At 41.0% G+C, this 19,828-nt stretch overlaps 1 protein-coding gene across 3 annotated transcripts in view; it reads right to left on the bottom strand.

The window, feature by feature from the left end:
- eftud2 (elongation factor Tu GTP binding domain containing 2) overlaps positions 1-19,828 on the bottom strand; it is a 97,435-nt gene that overhangs the window by 38,575 nt on the left and 39,032 nt on the right. For all 3 annotated transcript variants that reach the window (XM_072249681.1, XM_072249683.1, XM_072249682.1), the window contains exon 13: positions 12,460-12,550. In XM_072249681.1, coding sequence (XP_072105782.1) covers positions 12,460-12,550 — 91 coding nt within the window. The remainder of the gene's footprint in view (positions 1-12,459; positions 12,551-19,828) is intronic.

Raw genomic sequence — 19,828 nt, forward strand, 5'->3', positions numbered from 1 at the left:
AAATGATAGGAGAAGCCAGGAGGAGGAGGGATGGAGCCAAGAGCTGGACAGTTGATTGGCAAAAGGGATATGAGAGGATCATGCGACAAGAGGCCCAGGGAGAAAGAAAAGTGGGCGGGGGAGGAGGAACGAGAGGATGGGCAAGGGGTATAGTGAGAGGGACAGAGGGAGAAAAAGGAGAGAGAAAAAGAATGTGTGTAAATAAATACAAACCCCATTTCCAGAAAAGTTGGGATATTTTCCAAAATGCAATAAAAGCAAAAATCTGAGATATGTTAATTCACGTGAACCTTTATTTAATTGACAAAAGTACAAAGAAAAGATTTTCAATAGTTTTACTGACCAACTTAATTGTATTTTGTAAACATACACAAATTTAGAATTTCATGGCTGCAACACACTCAACAAAAGTTGGGACAGAGGCATGTTTACCATTGTGTTACATCACCTTTCCTTTTAATAACACTTTTTAATCATTTTGGAACTGAGGGTACTAATTATAGTAGATTTGCAATTGGAAATTTTGTCCATTCTTGCTTGATATAAGACTTCAGCTGCTCAACAGTCCGTGGTCTCCGTTGTCTGATTCTCCTCTTCATGATGCGCAATAGGAGATGGATCTGGACTGGCAGCAGGCCAGTCAAGCACATGCACTCTGTGTCTACAAAGCCACGCTGTTGTAGCCCGTGCAGAATGTGGTCTGGCATTGTCCTGCTGAAATAAGCATGGACATCCCGGGAAGAGACATCGCCTTGATGGTAACATGTGTCTCTCTAAAATCCTAATATATGCCTCAGAGTCAATGGTACCTTTACATACATGCAACTCACCCATGCCGTGGGCACTGATGCACCCCCGTACCATCACAGATGCTGGCTTTTGCACCTTTCGCTGATAACAATCTGGATGGTTGTTTTCATCTTTGGCACGGAGAACTCGATGCCCGTTCTTTCCGAAAACTAGCTGAAATGTGGACTCATCTGACCACGGCACACGGTTCCACAGTCTTTCGGTCCATCTGAGATGAGCTCAGGCCCAGGGAACTCACTGGCGTTTCTGCATAGAGTTGATGTATGGCTTCCTCCTTGCATAATACAGTTTCAAGTTGCATTTCTGGATGCAGCGACAGACTGTGTTGAGTGACAATCGTTTTCCGAAGTACTCCCGAGCCCAGGTGGCTATAATTGTCACAGTAGCATGATGGTTTCTTAGGCAGTGCCGCCTGAGGGCTTGAAGATCACACACATTCAACAGTGGTTTCCGACCTTGCCCTTTACGCACCGAGATGTCTCCGAATTCTCTGAATCTTTTCACAATATTATGTACTGTAGATGTTGAAAGACCTAAATTCTCTGCAATCTTGCGTTGAGAAATGTTCCTTTTGAACTGACTAACAATCCTCTCACGAATTTTGGCACAAAGGGGTGAGCCACGACCCATCCTTGCTTGCAAAGACTGAGCCTTTGATGGACGCTACTTTTATACCAGTCATGATATCTCACCTGCTACCAATTAGCCTGCTTAATGTGGAGTCTTCCAAACCGGTGTTACTTGAATATTCTGTGCACTTTTCAATCTTATTTGAACTCTGTCCCAACTTTTGTTGAGTGTGTTGCAGCCATCAAATTCTAAATTTGTGTATGTTTACAAAATACAATTAAGTTGGTCAGTAAAACTATTGAAAATCTTTTCTTTGTACTTTTGTCAGTTAAATAAAGGTTCACGTGAATTAACATATCACAGATTTTTATTTTTATTGCATTTTGGAAAATATCCCAACTTTTCTGGAAATGGGGTTTGTAAAAAATAGCAGATGGGGTACGAGGGGAGGTGGGGCACTAGCAGAAGTTAGAGAAGTCAATGTTCATGCCATCAGGTTGGAGACTACCCAGACGGAATATAAGGTGTTGTTCCTCCAACCTGAGTGTGGCTTCATCTTTACAGTAGAGGAGGCTGTGGATAGACATATCAGAATGGGAATGGGACGTGGAATTAAAATGTGTGGCCACTGGGAGATCCTGCTTTCTCTGGCGGACAGAGCGTAGGTATTCAGCGAAACGGTCTCCCAGTCTGTGTCAGTTCAGCGAAACGATCTCCTTGTCTTTCAGCAAAACGGCCTCCCTGTCTAATCCCACCACTAAGTACATCTTTCCCTCCACCCACCCCCCCACTCTGCTTTCTGTAGAGATCACTCTCTACACCAGCAGTCCCCAACCACCGGGCCGCGAGGAAACGATATGATTTGGCGATATGAGTCAGCTGCATCTTTCCTCATTCCCTGTCACACCCACTGTTGAGCCGGTACACATGCGAGGTCATTACCCGCGCGTCATCCGTGTCAGCGCAGGAAGAAGGTCAACTCCTTAAGCTTGCAAATGACGGCGGGCTGAAAAGTATGTTTGACATAACATCTCCGGATCTAAGTCAAGGCTAAATATCCTGAGATAGACACGAAGGCACTGAAAACATTGCTTCCAATTCTAACATTTTTCTGCAAAGCGGAGTTTTCTGCAATGAATACAACAAAAACTAAATTGCGGAATGGATTGGACATCAGGAACCCCCTTCGAGTAACGCTGTCTCCCATCACCCCTCGATAGGACCGTCTTGTTGCAGGGAAACAAGCCCAGGGCTCCCACTGATTCAGCGATATTGGTGTGTTGCAATGATTTTACATATTCATACGGGGAAAATATGTGCTGTGTGTTTAATATCCAAACGTTACTTAAAATGTTATGATGCTATTGACTTATAAGTGACTTATATAACCATATAATAATTACAGCACGGAAACAGGCCATCTCTGCCCTTCTAGTCCGTGCCAAACGCTACTCTCACCTGGTCCCACCGACCTGCACTCAGCCCATGACCCTCCATTCCTTTCCTGTCCATATACCTATCCAATTTTTCTTTAAATGATAATATCAAACCTGCTTCTGCCACTTCTACTGGAAGTTCATTCAACACTTACTTCAAGCTCCCCTGTCCTCCCCTGATAATTGACCTATCACTATATTCATGCGAGGAAATTATGCGCTGTGTGTTTAATATTAAATTCGTTAGATAACCACTTTTAGAAACGAAATTGAGTGTATTAGCCACTTATCACCTATATTCCAGTCGTGATCAACAGCCCCCCACCCCCCCGAACAGAATCGCCAAAAATGATATGCAGGAAAAAAAAAATTGGCAGGTATATGCATGCGCACTGGTGCCCGCGCAAGGCTTCGTGGTCATTGTAGTCTTTCTCTGGGTAAACACAACGTATTTGACTGCTACTCTTGTCCGTTGGCAACCCCTGCCCTACGCGACTCCCTTGTCCATTCATCCCACCCCCATCCCTCCCCACCGATCTCCCTCCTGGCACTTATCCTTGTAAGTGGAACAAGTGCTACACATGCCCTTACACTTCCCCCCTCACTACCATTCAGGGCTCCAGACAGTCTTTCCAGGTGGGGCGACACTTTACCTGTGAGTCAGCTGGGGTGATATACTGTGTCCGGTGCTCCCGATGTGGCCTTCTATACATTGGCGAGACCCGACGCAGACTGAGAGACCGTTTTGCTGAACACTTATGCTCTGTCAGCCAGAGAAAGCAGGATCTCCCAGTGGCCACACATTTTAATTCCACGTCCCATTCCCAGTCTGATATGTCCATCCGCGGCCTCCTCTACTGTCAAGATGAAGCCACACTCAGGTTGGAGGAAGAACACCTGATTCCGTCTGGGTATCCTCCAACCTGATGGCATGAACATTGACTTTTCAAGCTTCCGCTAATGCTCCACCTCCCCCTCGTACCCCATCCGTTATTTATTTATATACACACATTCTTTTTCTCTCTCTCCTTTTTCTCCCTCTGTCCCTCTCAATATACCCCTTGCCCATCCTCTGGTTTTCCCCCCTCCCCCTTTTCTTTCTCCCTAGGCCTCCTGTCGCATGATCCTCTCATATCCCTTTTGCTAATCAACTGTCCAGCTCTTGACTCCATCCACCCCCTCCTGTCTTCTATCATCTCGGATCTCCCCTCCCACTTTCAAATCTCTTACTAGCTCTTCTTTCAGTTAGTCCTGACGAAGGGTCTCAGCCCGAAAGGGCGACTGTACCTCTTCCTAGAGATGCTGCCTGGCCTGCTGTGTTCACCAATAAAAAAAGTTTTCTTGCTTAAAATATTAAAGAAATGTGTCACCTTTAACTTTATGCCTTTTGGAAATCAGTTCATCTTTTACTTGCTTAGCTATTTACAGTAACAGAAATTTTGACCAGGGGTGCCCAAACCTTTGCATGCCACTGTATAGGAGCAGAATTAGGCTATTTGGCCCATCTGGTCTGCTCCACCATTTCATCATGGATGATCCATTACCCTCTTAGCCCCAATCTCCTGCCTTCCACCCATATCCCTTCATGCCCTGACCAATCAAGAATCCGTCAACCTCTGCCTTAATCAAGACATGGCCTCCACAGCTGCCTGTGACAAAGAATTCCAAATTCGCCACTCTCTAGCTAAAGAAATTACTCATCTCTGTTCTAAAAGGAGGACCCTCTATTCTGAGGCTATGTCCTCTGTTCTTAGACATTCCCACCATTGGAAACATCTTCTCCACATCCACTCTATCAAGGCCTTTCACCATTCAATAGGTTTCAATGACGTCACCCTTCATTCTTCTGAAGTCTGGTGAATACAGGCACAGAGCCATCAAACACTCTTCATATCACAAGCTATTCAATCCTGAAATCATTTTCCTGAACTCCTTTGAACCCTCTTCAGTTTCAGCACATCCTTTCTAAGTTAAGGGACCCAAAACTATTCTCAATACACCAAGTGCATTATAAAGTCTCAACATTACATCTTTGCTTTTAAGTTCAAGTCCTCTTGAAATGAATGCTAACATTGCATTTGCCTTCCTCACCACAGACTCAACCTGCAAATTAACCTTCAGGGAATCCTGCACAAGGACTCCTAAATCGCTTTGCACCTTGGATTTTTGAATTTTATGCTTTTATTCCTTCTACCAACCTGCATGACAATATACTTCCTAACATGTATTCCATCTGCCACCTTCTCCTAATTTGTCTAAGTCATCCTGTGGTCTCTTCCTCAAAACTACCTACCCCCCACTTATCTTCATTATCATCTGCAATCTTTGCAAAAAGCCACCAATTCCACCATCCAAATCATTGACATAAAATGTGAAAAGAATCGGTCCTAACACAGACTCCTGTAGAACACCACTAGTCACCAGCAGCCAACCAGGTAAGGTTCCCTTCATTCCCACCCTTGTCTCCTGCCAGTCGGTCACTGCTTTATCCATGTTAGAATCGTCCCTATGATACCATGGGCTCATAGCTTGCTAAGCAGTTTTGTGTGGCAACTTGTCAAAGGCCTTCTGAAAATCGAAGCGGACAACATCAACCTGCTTTTCTATCCTGCTTGTTATTTCTTCAAAGAATTCCAACAGATTTATCAAGCAAGATTTTCCCTTGAGGTAACCATGCTGACTACAGCTTATTTTATCATGGCCAAGTACCCTGAGACCTACAAACATTTGTAATTCTTAATAATCAACACCAACGTCTTCCCAACCACTGAGGTCAGACTAACTGGCCTATAGTTTCTTTTCTTCAGCCTCTCCCTTCTTGAAAAGTGGAGTGACATTTGCAATTTTCCAGTCTTCAGAACCATCCCAAAATCTAGTGATTCTTGAAAGATCATTACTAATGCCTCCACAATCTCTTCAGCATCCTCTTTCAGAAACCTAGGGTGTATACCATTTATTCCAGGTGACTTACAGTTGAAGTCAGAAGTTTACATACACCTTAGCCAAATAGATTTAAACTCAGTTTTTCACAATTCCTGACATTTAATCCCAGAAAACATTCCCTGTCTTAGGTCAGTTAGGATCACTACTTTATTTTAAAAATGTGAAATGTCACAATAATAGTAGAGAGAATGATTTATTTCAGCTTTTATTTCTTTCATCACTTTCCCAGTGGGTCAGAAGTTAATATACACTTCGTTAGTATTTGGTAGCATTGCCTTTAAATTGCTTAACTTGGGTCAAACGTTTTGGGTAGCCTTCCACAAGCTTCTCACAGTAAGTTGCTGAAATTTTGTTCCATTCCTCCAGACAGAACTGGTGTAACTGAGTCAGGTTTGTAGGCCTCCTTGCTCGCACATGCTTTTTCAGTTCTGCCCACAAATTTTCTATTGGATTGACCTCAGGGCTTTGTGATGGCAACTCCAATACCTTGACTTTGTTGTCCTTAAGCAATTTTGCCACAACTTTGGAGGTATGCTTGGGGTCACTGTCCATTTGGAAGACCCATTTACAACCGAGTTTTAACTTCCTGGCTGATGTTTTGAGATGTTGCTTCAATATATCCACATAATTTTCCTTTCTCATGATGTCATCTATTTTGTGAAGTGCAACAGTCCCTTCTGCAAAGCACCCCCACAACATGATGCTGCCACCTCCAGGCTTCACAGTTGGGATGGTGTTCTTCAGCTTGCAAGCCTCACCCTTTTTCCTCCAAACATAACGATGGTCATTATGGCCAAACAGTTCAATTTTTGTTTCATCAGACAAGAGGACATTTCTCCAAAAAGTAAGATCTTTGTCCCTATGTGCACTTGCAAACTGTAGTCTGGCTTTTTTTTTTAAATGACAGTTTTGGAGCAGTGGCTTCTTCCTTGCTGAGCAGCCTTTCAGGTTAAGTCAATATAGGACTCGCTTTACTGTGGATATAGATACTTGTCTATGTGTTTCCTCCAGCATCTTCACAAGGTCCTTTGCTGTGGTTCTGAGATTGATTTGCACTTTTTGCACCAAAATATGTTCATCTCTAGGGGACAGAATGCGTCTTCTTCCTGAGCGGTATGACGGCTGCATGGTCCCATGTTGTTTATACTTGCGTACTATTGTTTGTACAGATGAACGTGGTACCTTCAGGCATTTGGAAATTGCTCCCAAGGATGAACCAGACTTGACATCATTTTCTGACCTCAACCCGATAGAAAATTAGTGGGCAGAACTTAAAGTGTGTGCGAGCAAGGAGGCCTACAAACCTACCATCCTTTCCATGTCTCATTGGAACGTACCTACTCAGAACCCCACGCAAATATCGCCTGAACAGTTGCCACATTTCTCCCGTATGTTTCCCTAAGAAAATCTATTTCCAATTTGTACTTCCAAGTTCCTGCCTGATAGCCTCATATTTCCCCTTACTCCAATTAAACTTGTTTGTTCCTATCCCTCTCCAATGCTATGTTAAAGGAGATAGAATTGTGATCACTATCTCCAAAATGCAAAATAAAAGCTGAAATAAATCACTCTCTCTACTATTATTCTGACATTTCACATTCTTAAAATAAAGTAGTGATCCTAACTAACCTAAGACAGGGAATGTTTTCTAGGATTAAATGTCAGGAATTGTGAAAAACTGAGTTTAAATGCATTTGGTTAAGGTATATGTAAACTTCTGACTTAACTGTATGTACCTTCAGACCTTTCAGTTTCCCAAGAACTTTCTCTCCAGTTATGGTAACTTCACACACTTCATGGCCCGACAACTAGAACTTCCACTATACTGCTAGCGTCTTCTACAGTGAAGTGCAAAATACTTATTCAGTTTGCCCGCCATTTCTTTGTCCCATTACTACCTCTCCAGCACTGTTTTCTAGCGGTTTGATATCTACTCTCGCCTCTTTTACACTTTATGTATCTGAAGAAACTTTTGGTATCCTCTTTATTATTGGCTAGCTTACACCTTTACCTTAATGACTGTTTAGTTGCCTTCTGTTGGTTTTTAAAAGCTTCCCAATGCTCTAACTTCCTACTAGTTTTTGCTCTATTATATGCCCTCTCTTTGGCTTTTATGTTGCTTTGACTTCTCTTCTTAGCCATGTTTGTGTCATCTTGCCTTTAGAATACTTCTTCCAGAAGTTCCAGCCACTGCTGCTCTGCCATCATCCCTGCCAGTGTTCTTTTCCAATTAATTCTGGCAAACTCCTCTCTCATGACTCTGTAATTCCCTTTACTCCACTGTAATACTGATACTTCTGACTTTAGCCTCTCCTCAGATTTCAGGGGAATTTAATCATATTATGATCACTATTACGATCACCGCCCGCCCCCCCACCCCGAAGGATTCTTTTACCTTAAGCTCTCTAATCAATTCTGGTTCATTGCACAACACTCAATCCAGAATAGCTGGTTCCCGAGTGGTCTCAACCACGAGCTGCTCTAAAAAGCCATCTCGTAAGCACTCTAGAAATTCCCCCTCCTGGAATTTTCCCAGTCTACCTACATATTGAAATCCCCCAAACTATAGTAATATTGCCCTTTGGCATGCATTTTCTATCACCTGTTGTAATTTGTCAACTACATCCTTACATCCAAGGTCTTTTTACCCTTGTAATTACCCTTCCTGGTTAATCTACACGGACCTAATGTAGATGATCCTTCTTGTTTTAAAAATGTATTTGGTTTATTACCAGACTTAAATGAATATATGCTGCTGATGGGAGGTGACTTCAACTGTTGTTTAAACCCTTTGATTGACAAAAGTTCAACCAATCAGCAGCTTCCGAGTCATTCGGCAACACTTATTAATTCCTTTTTAACTGATTATGGTTTGATAGATATCTGGAGAAAGTTACATCCTAATGACAGAGATTATTCTTTTTATTCACATGTTCATAATAAATATTCGAGAATTGATTATTTTATAGCTGATTTCCGATTTTTGTCCGAAATCCAGAAATGTGAATATGATGCTATTGCAGTCTCAGACCATGCACCTTTAAGCTTAACTTTTGAGTTAAATGATGTTAGTAATGTAAACTTGCCTTGGCGCTTTCCAGAAAATTTATTACAAAGTTCAGACTTTGTTAAATTTATAGAGATTCAGATAAAAGATTTCTTTCTTTTTAATAATACAGGAGATATTTCGAAATTGATTATATGGGATACACTCAAAGCATATTTGCGAGGTCAGATAATACCTTATTTGGCTAAACTTAAGAAACAGACAAGAGTTAGAATTTCCAAACTAATTAAAGATCTGGATAACACTTATGCAGTTTCTCCTAATGTTGATTTATTTAAACAAAGGGTTGAACTTCAATCACAATATAATTTACATTAACTTATCCTATTGAAAGAAATTTGCTTAAATTAAAAAGTCAATTTTATATGTTTGGAGATAAAAGTAACAAGCTATTAGCATCTCAACTTAAAGCAGTTAGAGCTAAAAGACAAATTTTAAAAATTCGTAAGAGAGATGGTAGTTTAGCGAGTAATTATGAAGATGTTAATAAAATTTTTCAAGACTATTACAGTGAACTCTATCTCAGTTTCCAGCTGACCCTTCTAATATGTATGCCTTTTTACAAAAGATTGATTTTCCCAGAATATCTACTGAAGATCAGCAAATTCTTGATGCTCCTGTTACTGAAAGAGAAATTCAGAAAGCTATTCTTTCAATGCAATCTGGTAAAGCTCCTGGATTGGATGGTTTTACTGTAGGATTTTATAAAAAATTTGAACATTTGCTTACTCCTTATATGTTGGAAATGCTTAAAGATTCTTTTCTGTTACCTTCCACATTTTATGAAGCTTCTATTTCTTTAATTTTTAAGAAAGATAAAGATCCTACTGATTGTGCTTCATATGGACCTATTTCATTATTAAATGTGGATGCCAAAATTCTTTCAAAAATAATGGCTAATCTGATGGAGAACATACTAGCTAAAATTATTTCTCAGGATCAGGAAGGTTTTATAAAAGGTCGTTATTTTTTTTCTAATACTCGGAGATTGTTAAATATTATATACTCATCCCTCTCTAAGACTCCCCAATGTGTTGTTTCTCTAGATGCTGAAAAGGCATTTGATAGAGTTGAATGGAAATATCTATTTAAAGTTTTAGAGAAATTTAGCTTTGGTACTAATTTTAATAAATGGATTAGATTGATATATAAAAGCCCTATTGCCACTGTTATCACTAATAACTGTAGATCCCCTTTTTCCAACTTTCCCGGGGTACACGACAAAGACGTCCATGAAGTCCTCTGTTATTTAACTTGATGTTGGAACCCTTGGCTATTGCACTTCGTGAAGCTAAAAATATTCAAGGAATTTCTATAAATGGGACTATTCATAAGATCTCCCTTTATGCGGATGATCTTTTGGTTTAGTTTCGAATCCCGAAGAATCTATTCCAAGCTTATTGAAATTATTAAATGAATTTGGATTGCTTTCAGGATATAAATTAAACCTGCATAAAAGTGAATTATTTCCTTTAAATGATTCCACATCTATATATGATAACACTCCTCTAAAAGTTACGGATTCCTTTAAATATTTAGGTATTATCATCACTAAAAATTACGGAGACCTTTATAGAGCTAATTTAGTTCCCTTAGTGGATTTTATGAAGCAATTTTTTTCTAGATGGAATCCACTTACACTTTCGTTAGTAGGTCAAATACATGCAGTTAAAATGATGATTTTACCAAAATTTTTTATATGTATTTCAAAACATTCCTATTTTTCTAAGAAGTTTTTGATCAGGTTGACTCTATTATTTCATCTTTTGTTTGGAATATTAAAGACCAAGAATTGGAAAATGTCATTTACAAAAATTAAAAAAAGGATGGAGGTCTTACTTTGCCTAATTTCAGAATGTACTATTGGGCGGTTAATATACGTTATGCGTGCTCTTGGTTATATTGGACTGATAAAAAGGAACAACCATCTTGGGTTGATTTGGAATTGAAAATTGTGAAACAATTTCATTTAACTTCGTTATTAGGAGCTCCTTTACCTGTACAATTAGCCAAAATTTCTATTCTAAATATAAATCCTATGATTAATCAATCATTACAAATTTGGTACCAGTTTCGTAAGTTTTTAATCTTAAAAAATTTAACCTTTTTAGTTTAATTTATCGAAACTATTTATTTAAACCTTCACTTCGTGATCCTACCTTTTCTCTTTGGAGGAATAAAGGAATTTTTTCCTTTATGGACTTGTTTCAAGAAGGTCGATTGATGTCCTTTGAGAGATTAGTAACTAAATACTCTCTCATACTCACATTTTTTGCAATATCTTCAGGTCAGACGTTTCTTACAAGAACATTTAAGTAATTTTCCATATATGCAAGACTCTGACCTGTTAGACATTATTTTAAAAATGAACCCTTTAGTGAAAGGTTTTATTGGGAAAACTTATAATTTACTATTACAACAGGATAATTATCCTTCACTTAAGATTAAGCAGGATTGGGAAAGAGAGCTTAATATGACCTTGATAACAGAGGATTGGTTGCGAATTTTGAAGCTGGTTAACTCTTCTTTGATTTGTGCCAGTCATTCTCTAATTCAATTTAAAATTGTACATCATTATTATTTGACGAAGGAGAGATCGTCTAAGCTATTTCCTAATGTAAATAGTCAGTGTGACAGATGCAAAACTGAAATAGCTACATTGACACATATGTTTTGGTCATGTTCTGTATTGAAACAATTTTGGAAATCTATTTTTTCTACAATCTGTAAAGCTTTAAAAATCAATTTACAACCTAATAAATTGACAGTTTTGTTTGGTATAATTCCTCAACATATTCATGGTATTTCTATATCAGACCAATACGTAATTGCATTTGTCACATTATTGGGCAGAAGGGCTATTTTATTAAAATTGAAAGATGTCTCTGCTCCCACTTTGATACAATGGTTCTCTCAGGTGATGTTATGTCTTAGTTTGGAAAAAATTAGAAGTCGAACTTCTGATCCTAAATTTGACTTCGAGAAAAGGTGGGGTTCTTTTGCCCATTATTACCATTTGACTTGAGTCAATACAGATGGTCCTTTTCTGATGCTTGGTTATATGAGTTTGGTTGGCGGTTTGATGTCTTTTTTTTATGGAAGCTTGTATGGTGTATAGCTCCGGGTTTGTGCTCCAAATGGGGTTTTTTTTCCTTTTTTTTTAGTTATTAGGGGTTTTCTCTGTTTTAGTTAGTAAGGGTCCTTTTTTTTTCTTTCTTTCCTTTTTTCCAGAAAAAAAAAGCTTTAGTACTTTGTTTTTTGATTATTATTGATATACTGTTCAGCCTGGTTAATAGTTTAACTTTTACTCTACATATGTATATGTTATCTTGATTATTTGGATGTATTTTTTTCTGTTGTTGATTTTCAATAATAATTAATAAAAAGATTTAAAAAGAAAAGTTCCTTAGCTTTATCCACAATGATTCAACACCTTCCAACATTATACCTCGACTAAAATTTGTGCAGAATGCTAGTGTCTATTCTTTCCACAAATACATGAACACCTTTTAAGTTTTATTCTTGTTCAAGACTTCTAACATATACAGTATTTTGCCAAAGAAAACATTCCTTCTAATATGGTTAGCAACCTATTGACTCTCACATCAAATTATACAAATTTGCAATACATACCTGAGAAAGAATTTTATAAACAGGTTCCAAAATAAATTCTACAAAGCTTCTCTGAGAGTTACTTGTTGGGGCCTTCTTTGTAAACTTGCGTCTGAAAGGGAAAAATAGTTTTTGTATATATTAGCTGGAAATCAATGACAAAATGTTACATTTTAACGGTAAAGTAGATTCTGAATGTTTAACAAACCAATTCACAAATCTCATTAAAATATACTATAAAAATCTAATTTACACATTAAAAGTCTATTTACACATTCTTGCCTATCCTTTTAAGCGAGTTGGATCAAGTTAGTAGAGCAATGCCACACTATCAGCAGGTGGCAAAAGTACTAGTCATAGAATCATGAGAAACACTGCACAGAAGCAGGCACTTTGGCCCATCTAGTCCATGCCAAAACCATTCAAACTGCCAACTCCCATTGACCTGCAGCAGGACCATAGCCCTCCATATCCCAACTATCCTTGTACCTATCAAACTTCTCTTAAACGTTGAAATAGAGCTCACATGCACCACTTGTGCTGGCAGCTCATTCCACACTCTCGTGACCCTCTGAGTGAAGAATAATTTTATAAGCAGGTTCCAAAATAAATTTTACAAAACCTCTCGAGTTATTGGTTGGGGCCTTCTTTGTCTGAAAGGGAAAATTAGTTTTTGTGTACATTAGCTGGAAATCATTACAAAATGTTACATTTTAACAGTAGATACAGAATGTTTAACAAGCCAATTCACACATCTCATTAAAATACGCAATAGAAAAAATCTAATTTACACATTAAAAATCTAGTTGGACATTCTTGTCTTTCCTTTTCTTCAGGTGAGTCCTCATGTTCTCCTTAAACTTATAACCTTTCACACTTAACCCATGATCTCTAGTTGTAGTCCCTTCCAACCTCAGTGGAAAAGCCTACTTACATTTACCCTCATAATTTCCTATACGCTCAGACTGTGCATTGCAGTTATTCAATTCTTTATTGACATTTTTTTAAACGACAAAAATTCATTCTAAACACTTAAAACTTCTCAAGAGCAGCCACCATTACAGTAAACATTCAATCAGCCAATGAGAGCGGTTTACATGCGTTCTGAGCCATTCACAGTCAATCATGTATTAGTTCACACACTGCCTGCCCCACATGTGTAAACATTCTTGATCCCTCGCCAATTAATTTCATTTTTGTTAAGCCATAATGTCTGGAAAACAGCCTGCAACTTCCAGTGAAGATAGTACATCTAAGATGTCCAGGAAAAGCACTAACATGGATGTGAAACTGCAAGGGATACAGCATTTGGAAGCTGGTGAGCCTCAGGTTGATGTTGGTGCCTCTGTGAAATTGGCTACATCAACGATCAGAACAATCATAAAAGATGCAGACAAGATAAAAGCTTCTGCAATGACTACCTCAAAGTTATCATCAACAAAGGTGTCTCATTCAAGCAGCCACTTGCTTGAAATAATGGAAAATAGACTAAATATATGGGTGGTTGACCAAACACAATTAAACATGCCCCAAAGCCAGTTGATAATAATGGAAAAGGCAAGAAACATCTTTAAATCACGTTCAAGAAGATGATACACAGTAACATTCACAGCCAGGAGAGGTTGGTTTGATAGATTTAAACAGTGCAGTAACCTCCACAGCATACACATCTCTGGTGAAGCAGCTAGTGCAGACAGCAAGGCAGCCCAGGATTTTCCTGCAACACTGAAGCCATAATCGAAAAGGACAAATATCCTCCTGAGCTTGTCTTCAATATGGATGAGACGGGCTATTTTGGAAAAGAATGCCTTCTTGTGCTTTCATCTCCCAAGACGAGAAGCACGCTGCAAAGGACCGGTTAACTTTACTTTAGTCAGAGGGTGGATCGGGACTACAGAGCGGTGTGGGAGCTGAATTCTGAAGGAAGGCAGTTTGTTTCAAAACTTCTTTGAGTGCAAGAAGGACGAGACTGCACAGGCGCGTGATGTAACAGGACAGCGCGGAGAGTAGCGAAGTGAGCAGTAGCAGAGTGTAGGGCTTTGGCTTCAACGGGCTTCGGCGAAAAACAGGAAGAGGCGAGAGCGAAGCACCAACTCTTTTTCTCCCCTCCCCCCCCCCCACTTTCACGAATTGGCCCGGACAGACAGGAACAGCAGGGCTCACACAGCTAACGGTTTAAAAAGTTCGTCTGTTTGGCAAGTTAAGTGGGTGAGTAGACTTATATTTCCTGTTTCATTCCTGTACAATTAGATAGCATGCCTGCAGGATTAGTGCTTTATTCAGGGTGTCAGATGTGGGAATCCTGGGAGATCTCCAGCCTCCCTGATGGCCTCATCTGCGCCAGGTGCACCGAGATGCAGCTCCTCAGAGACCGTGTTAGGGATCTGGAGCTGCAGCTTGATGACCTACTGCTTATTAGGGAAAGTGATGAGGTGATAGACAGGAGCTACAGGGAGGTAGTCATCCCTTGGCTACAGGGGTCAGAAAACAGGGTCACTGTCAAGAGAGGGAAGGGAAATGCCCGGATAGTGGAGAGCACCCCTATGGCTGTCCCCCTCAGCAACAAATATCTTGTTCTGGATGCTGCTGAGGGGGATGACCTGACGGGGGACGCCCACGGTGACCGGGTCTCTGGCACGGAGCCTGGCGCTGTTGTGCAGGAGGGAAGGAGGGAGAAGAGGAATGCGGTAGTCATAGGGGATTCCATAGTCAGGGGAACAGACAGGAGATTCTGTGAGCCTGATAGAGATACCTGCATGATGTGTTGCCTCCCAGGTGCCAGGGTACGGGATGTCTCAGATCGGGTCCAGAATATTCTGAAGGGGGAGGGTGAGCAGCCAGTTCTCATGTTGGTACCAACGACATAGATAGGACAAAGGAGGAGGTCCTGAAGAGAGATTTCTGGGAGTTAGGAAGGAAGCTGAGAAGCAGGACATCCAGGGTAGTAATCTCAGGATTGCTACCTGTGCCACGTGCTAGCGAGGGCAAGAATAACAGGATCAGGCAGATGAATGCATGGCTGACAGTCTGGTGCAGGGGGGAGGGCTTCAGATTCTTGGATAATTGGGATCTCTTCTGGGGGAAGTATGACCTGTTCAAAAAGGACAGGTTACACCTGAACCTGAAGGAGACTAATATCCTGGCGGGAAAGTTTAATAGAGCTGTTAGGGAGGGTTTAAACTAATCTGGCAGGGGGATGGGAACCGGAATGACAGAGCGGAGGAAGGGGAAAACAGAAATAAATCTAAGATAGTGAGCAGTAAAGATGTCAGGAAAGACAGGCAGGTAATGGGGCAAATTTGTAGCCATTGGGATGAGTTGCAGTGCAATCAAAGTGAAAAGTACCAAATAGTGGTCTTAAGATGTTATACTTAAATGCACACAGCATAAGGAATAAGGCGGATGATCTTGTCGTACAGCTACAGATTGGCAGGTATGATATTGTGGCCATCACTGACACCTGGCTAAAGGATGCATGTCTCTGGGAGCTGAACGTCCAAGGATACATGGTGTATCGGAAGGATAGAAAGGTAGGCAGAGGGGGAGGCGTGGCTTTATTGGTAAGAAATGATATTAAATCATTAGAAAGAGGTGATATAGGATTGGAAGGTGCAGAATCTTTATGGGTTGAGCTAAGGAATAGCAGGGGTAAAAGGACCCTGATGGCAGTTATTTATAGGCCTCCAAACAGCTGCAGTGATGTGGACTACAAATTACAACTGGAAATAGAAAAGACTTGTCAGAAGGGCAGTGTTTTGACAATTGTGGGGGATTTTAACATGTGAGTGGATTGGGAAAATCAGGTCAGCACTGGATCTCAAGAGAGAGAATTTGTAGAATGTCTGCGAGATAGCTTTTTAGAACAGCTTGTTGTTGAGCCCACTAGGGGATCGGCTGTACTGGATTGGGTATTGTGTAATGAACCGGAGGTGATTAGAGAGATTGAGGTGAAGGAACCCTTAGGAGGCAGTGATCATAACATGATTGAGTTCACTGTGAAATTTGAAAAAGAGAAGCTGAAATCTGATGTGTCGGTATTTCAGTGGAGTAAAGGAAATTACAGTGGCATGAGAAGAACTGGCCAAAGTTGACTGGAAAGAGACACTGGCGGGAAAGACAGTAGAGCAGCAGTGGCTGGAGTTTATGCCAGAAGTGAGGAATTTTAATTCCACATCCCATTCTGACATGTCCCAATGACATGTCTATCCATGGCCTCCTCTACTGTAAAGATGAAGCCACACTCAGGTTGGAGGAACAACACCTTATATTCCGTCTGGGTAGCCTCCAACCTGATGGCATGAACATCGACTTCTCTAACTTCCGCTAATGCCCCACCTCCCCCTCGTACCCCATCTGTTACTTATTTTTATACACACATTCTTTCTTTCACTCTCCTTTTTCTCCTTCTGTAGTTCTGAATATACCCCTTGCCCATCCTCTGGGTCTCCCCCCCTCCCCCGTCTTTCTTTCTTCCCCGACCTCCTGTCCCATGATCCTCTCGTACCCCTTTTGCCTATCACCTGTCCAGCTCTTGGCTCCATCCCTCCCCCTCCTGTCTTCTCCTATCATTTTGGATCTCCCCCTCCCCCTCTCAAATCCCTTACTCACTCTTCCTTCAGTTAGTCCTGACGAAGGGTCTCGGCCTGAAACGTCGACTGTACCTCTTCCTACAGATGCTGCCTGGTCTGCTGCGTTCACCAGCAACTTTGATGTGTTGCTTTAAGTGAGGAAGGTGCAAGGCAGGTATATTCCAAAAAAGAAGAAATTTTCGAGTGGAAAAAGGATGCAACCGTGGTTGACAAGAGAAGTCAAAGCCAAAGTTAAAGCAAAGGAGAGGACATACAAGGAAGCAATAATTAGTGGGAAGACAGAGGATTGGGAAGTTTTTAAAACCTTACAAAAGGAAACTAAGAAGGTCATTAAGAGGGAAAAGATTAACTATGAAAGGAAGCTAGCAAATAATATCAAAGAGGATACTAAAAGCTTTTTCAAGTACATAAAGAGTAAAAGACAGGTGAGAGTAGATATAGGACCGATAGAAAATGATGCTGGAGAAATTGTAATGGGAGATAAGGAGATGGCAGAGGAACTGAACGAGTATTTTGCATCAGTCTTCACTGAGGAAGACATCAGCAGTATACCGGACACTCAAGGGTGGCAGGGAAGAGAAGTGTGCACAGTCACAATTACGACAGAGAAAGTACTCAGGAAGCTGAATAGTCTAAAGGTAGATAAATCTCCCGGACCAGATGGAATGCACCCTCGTGTTCTGAAGGAAGTAGCTGTGGAGATTGCGGAGGCATTAGCGATGATCTTTCAAAAGTCGATAGATTCTGGCATGGTTCCAGAAGACTTGGAAGATTGCAAACGTCACTCCGCTATTTAAGAAGGGGGCAAGGAAGCAAAAAGGAAATTATAGACCTGTTAGCTTGACATCGGTGGTTGGGAAGTTGTTGGAGTCTATTGTCAAGGATGAGGAAAGTTACCTACGTGCATAGAGCATTGGCTGGTTGGCAGGAAACAGACAGTGGGAATAAAGGGATCCTATTCTGGTTGGCTGCCGGTTACCAGTGGTGTTCCACAGGGGTCCATGTTGGGGCTGCTTCTTTTTACATTGTACGTCAACGATTTGGATTATGGAATAGATGGCTTTGTGGCTAAGTTTGCTGACGATACGAAGATAAGTGGAGGGGCCAGTAGTGCTGAGGAAACGGAGGGTCTGCAGAGAGACTTGGATAGATTGGAAGAATGGGCAAAGAAGTGGCAAATGAAATACACTGTTAGAAAGTGTATGGTTATGCACTTTGGCAGAAGAAATAAACGGGCAGACTATTATTTAAAGTGTTGAAAGAATTCAAAGTGCTGAGATGCAACGGGACTTGGGAGTCCCCGTACAGGATACCCTTAAGGTTAACCTCCAGGTTGAGTCAGTAGTGAAGAAGGCAAATGCAATCTTTGGCATTCATTTCTAGAGGAATAGAGTATAGGAGCAGGGATGTGATGTTGAGGCTCTATAAGGCGCTGGTGAGACCTCACTTGGAGTACCGTGGGCAGTTTTAGTCTCCTTATTTAAGAAAGGATGTGCTGACGTTGGAGAGGGTACAGAGAAGATTCACCAGAATGATTCCGGGAATGACAGGGTAAACATATGAGCAACGTTTGTCCGCTCATGGACTGTATTCCTTGGAGTTTAGAAGAATGAGGGGAGACCTCATAGAAACATTTCGAATGTTGAAAGGCATGGACAGAGTGGATGTGGCAAAGTTGTTTCCCATGATGGGGGAGTCTCATACGAGAGGGCATGACTTAAGGATTGAAGGGTGCCCATTTAGAACAGAAATGCAAAGAAATTTTTTTAGTCAGAGGGTGGTGAATCTATGGAATTTGTTGCCACGGGCAGCAGTGGAGGCCAAGTCATTGGGTGTATTTAAGGCAGAAATTGATAGATATCTGAGTAGCCAGGGCATCAAAGCTTATGGTGAGAAGGCGGGGGAGTGGAACTAAATGGGAGAATGGATCAGTTCATGATAAAATGGCGGAGCAGACTCGATGCGCCAAATGGCCAACTTCTGTTCCTTTGTCTTATGGTCTTAAATCTGTAGAATTTATTGCCATGAGCAGCTGTGGAAGGCAAATCATTGGGTGCATTTAGATTCTTCATTAGCCAAAGCATCAAAGGGTATGGGGAGAAGGTAGGGGAGTAGGGATGACTGGAAGAATTGGATCAGCCCATGATTGAATGGTGGAGCAGACTTGATGAGCCGAATGGCCTACTTCAGCTCCTGTATCTTATGGTCTTAACTCTCTTGCTAGGAGGTGATGCTAAAGGTGACTTTAAGTTAAAGCCTATGATTGTGTATCACTCTGAAACACATAAGCAATGAAAGGCATTTTAAACTCAAGTCTAACAGTGATTTGGAAATCAAACAAGAAAGCCCGGATGATGATTTTTGTCCAGCAGTGAAACAGTACTGTGACAGCATGACCTTAAATCCCCAGGCCACCCCATGCTTTGGACCTACATTTCTGTAGAAGTGATTTACCTTCCACCCAATGCCACTCCTTACTCCAACCAATGGATCAAGGTGTAATATCGAATTTTAAAGCCTGCTACCTTCATCGCACGTTCAAGCAACTTGTAGAAGAAACAAAAGGTCAAGACAAACAATCAATCAGGCAATTTTGGAAAAACTACAACCTCATGAAAGCTGTAGACAATACCAGAACAGCTTGAGATAAAGCAACTTCAAACTGCACGAACGGAGCATGGAGGAAGCTATGGCCAGAAGTACGTAACAACATCTTAAGAATTCAGGCAGAACCAGTCATCCAAAACATCACTGAACTGGCCAATGAAGTGGGATTAGAGGATGCTAAGGGTGACGTTGAA

This window comes from Mobula birostris, chromosome X, assembly GCF_030028105.1.
Source record: "Mobula birostris isolate sMobBir1 chromosome X, sMobBir1.hap1, whole genome shotgun sequence".
Classification (NCBI taxonomy): domain Eukaryota; kingdom Metazoa; phylum Chordata; class Chondrichthyes; order Myliobatiformes; family Myliobatidae; genus Mobula; species Mobula birostris.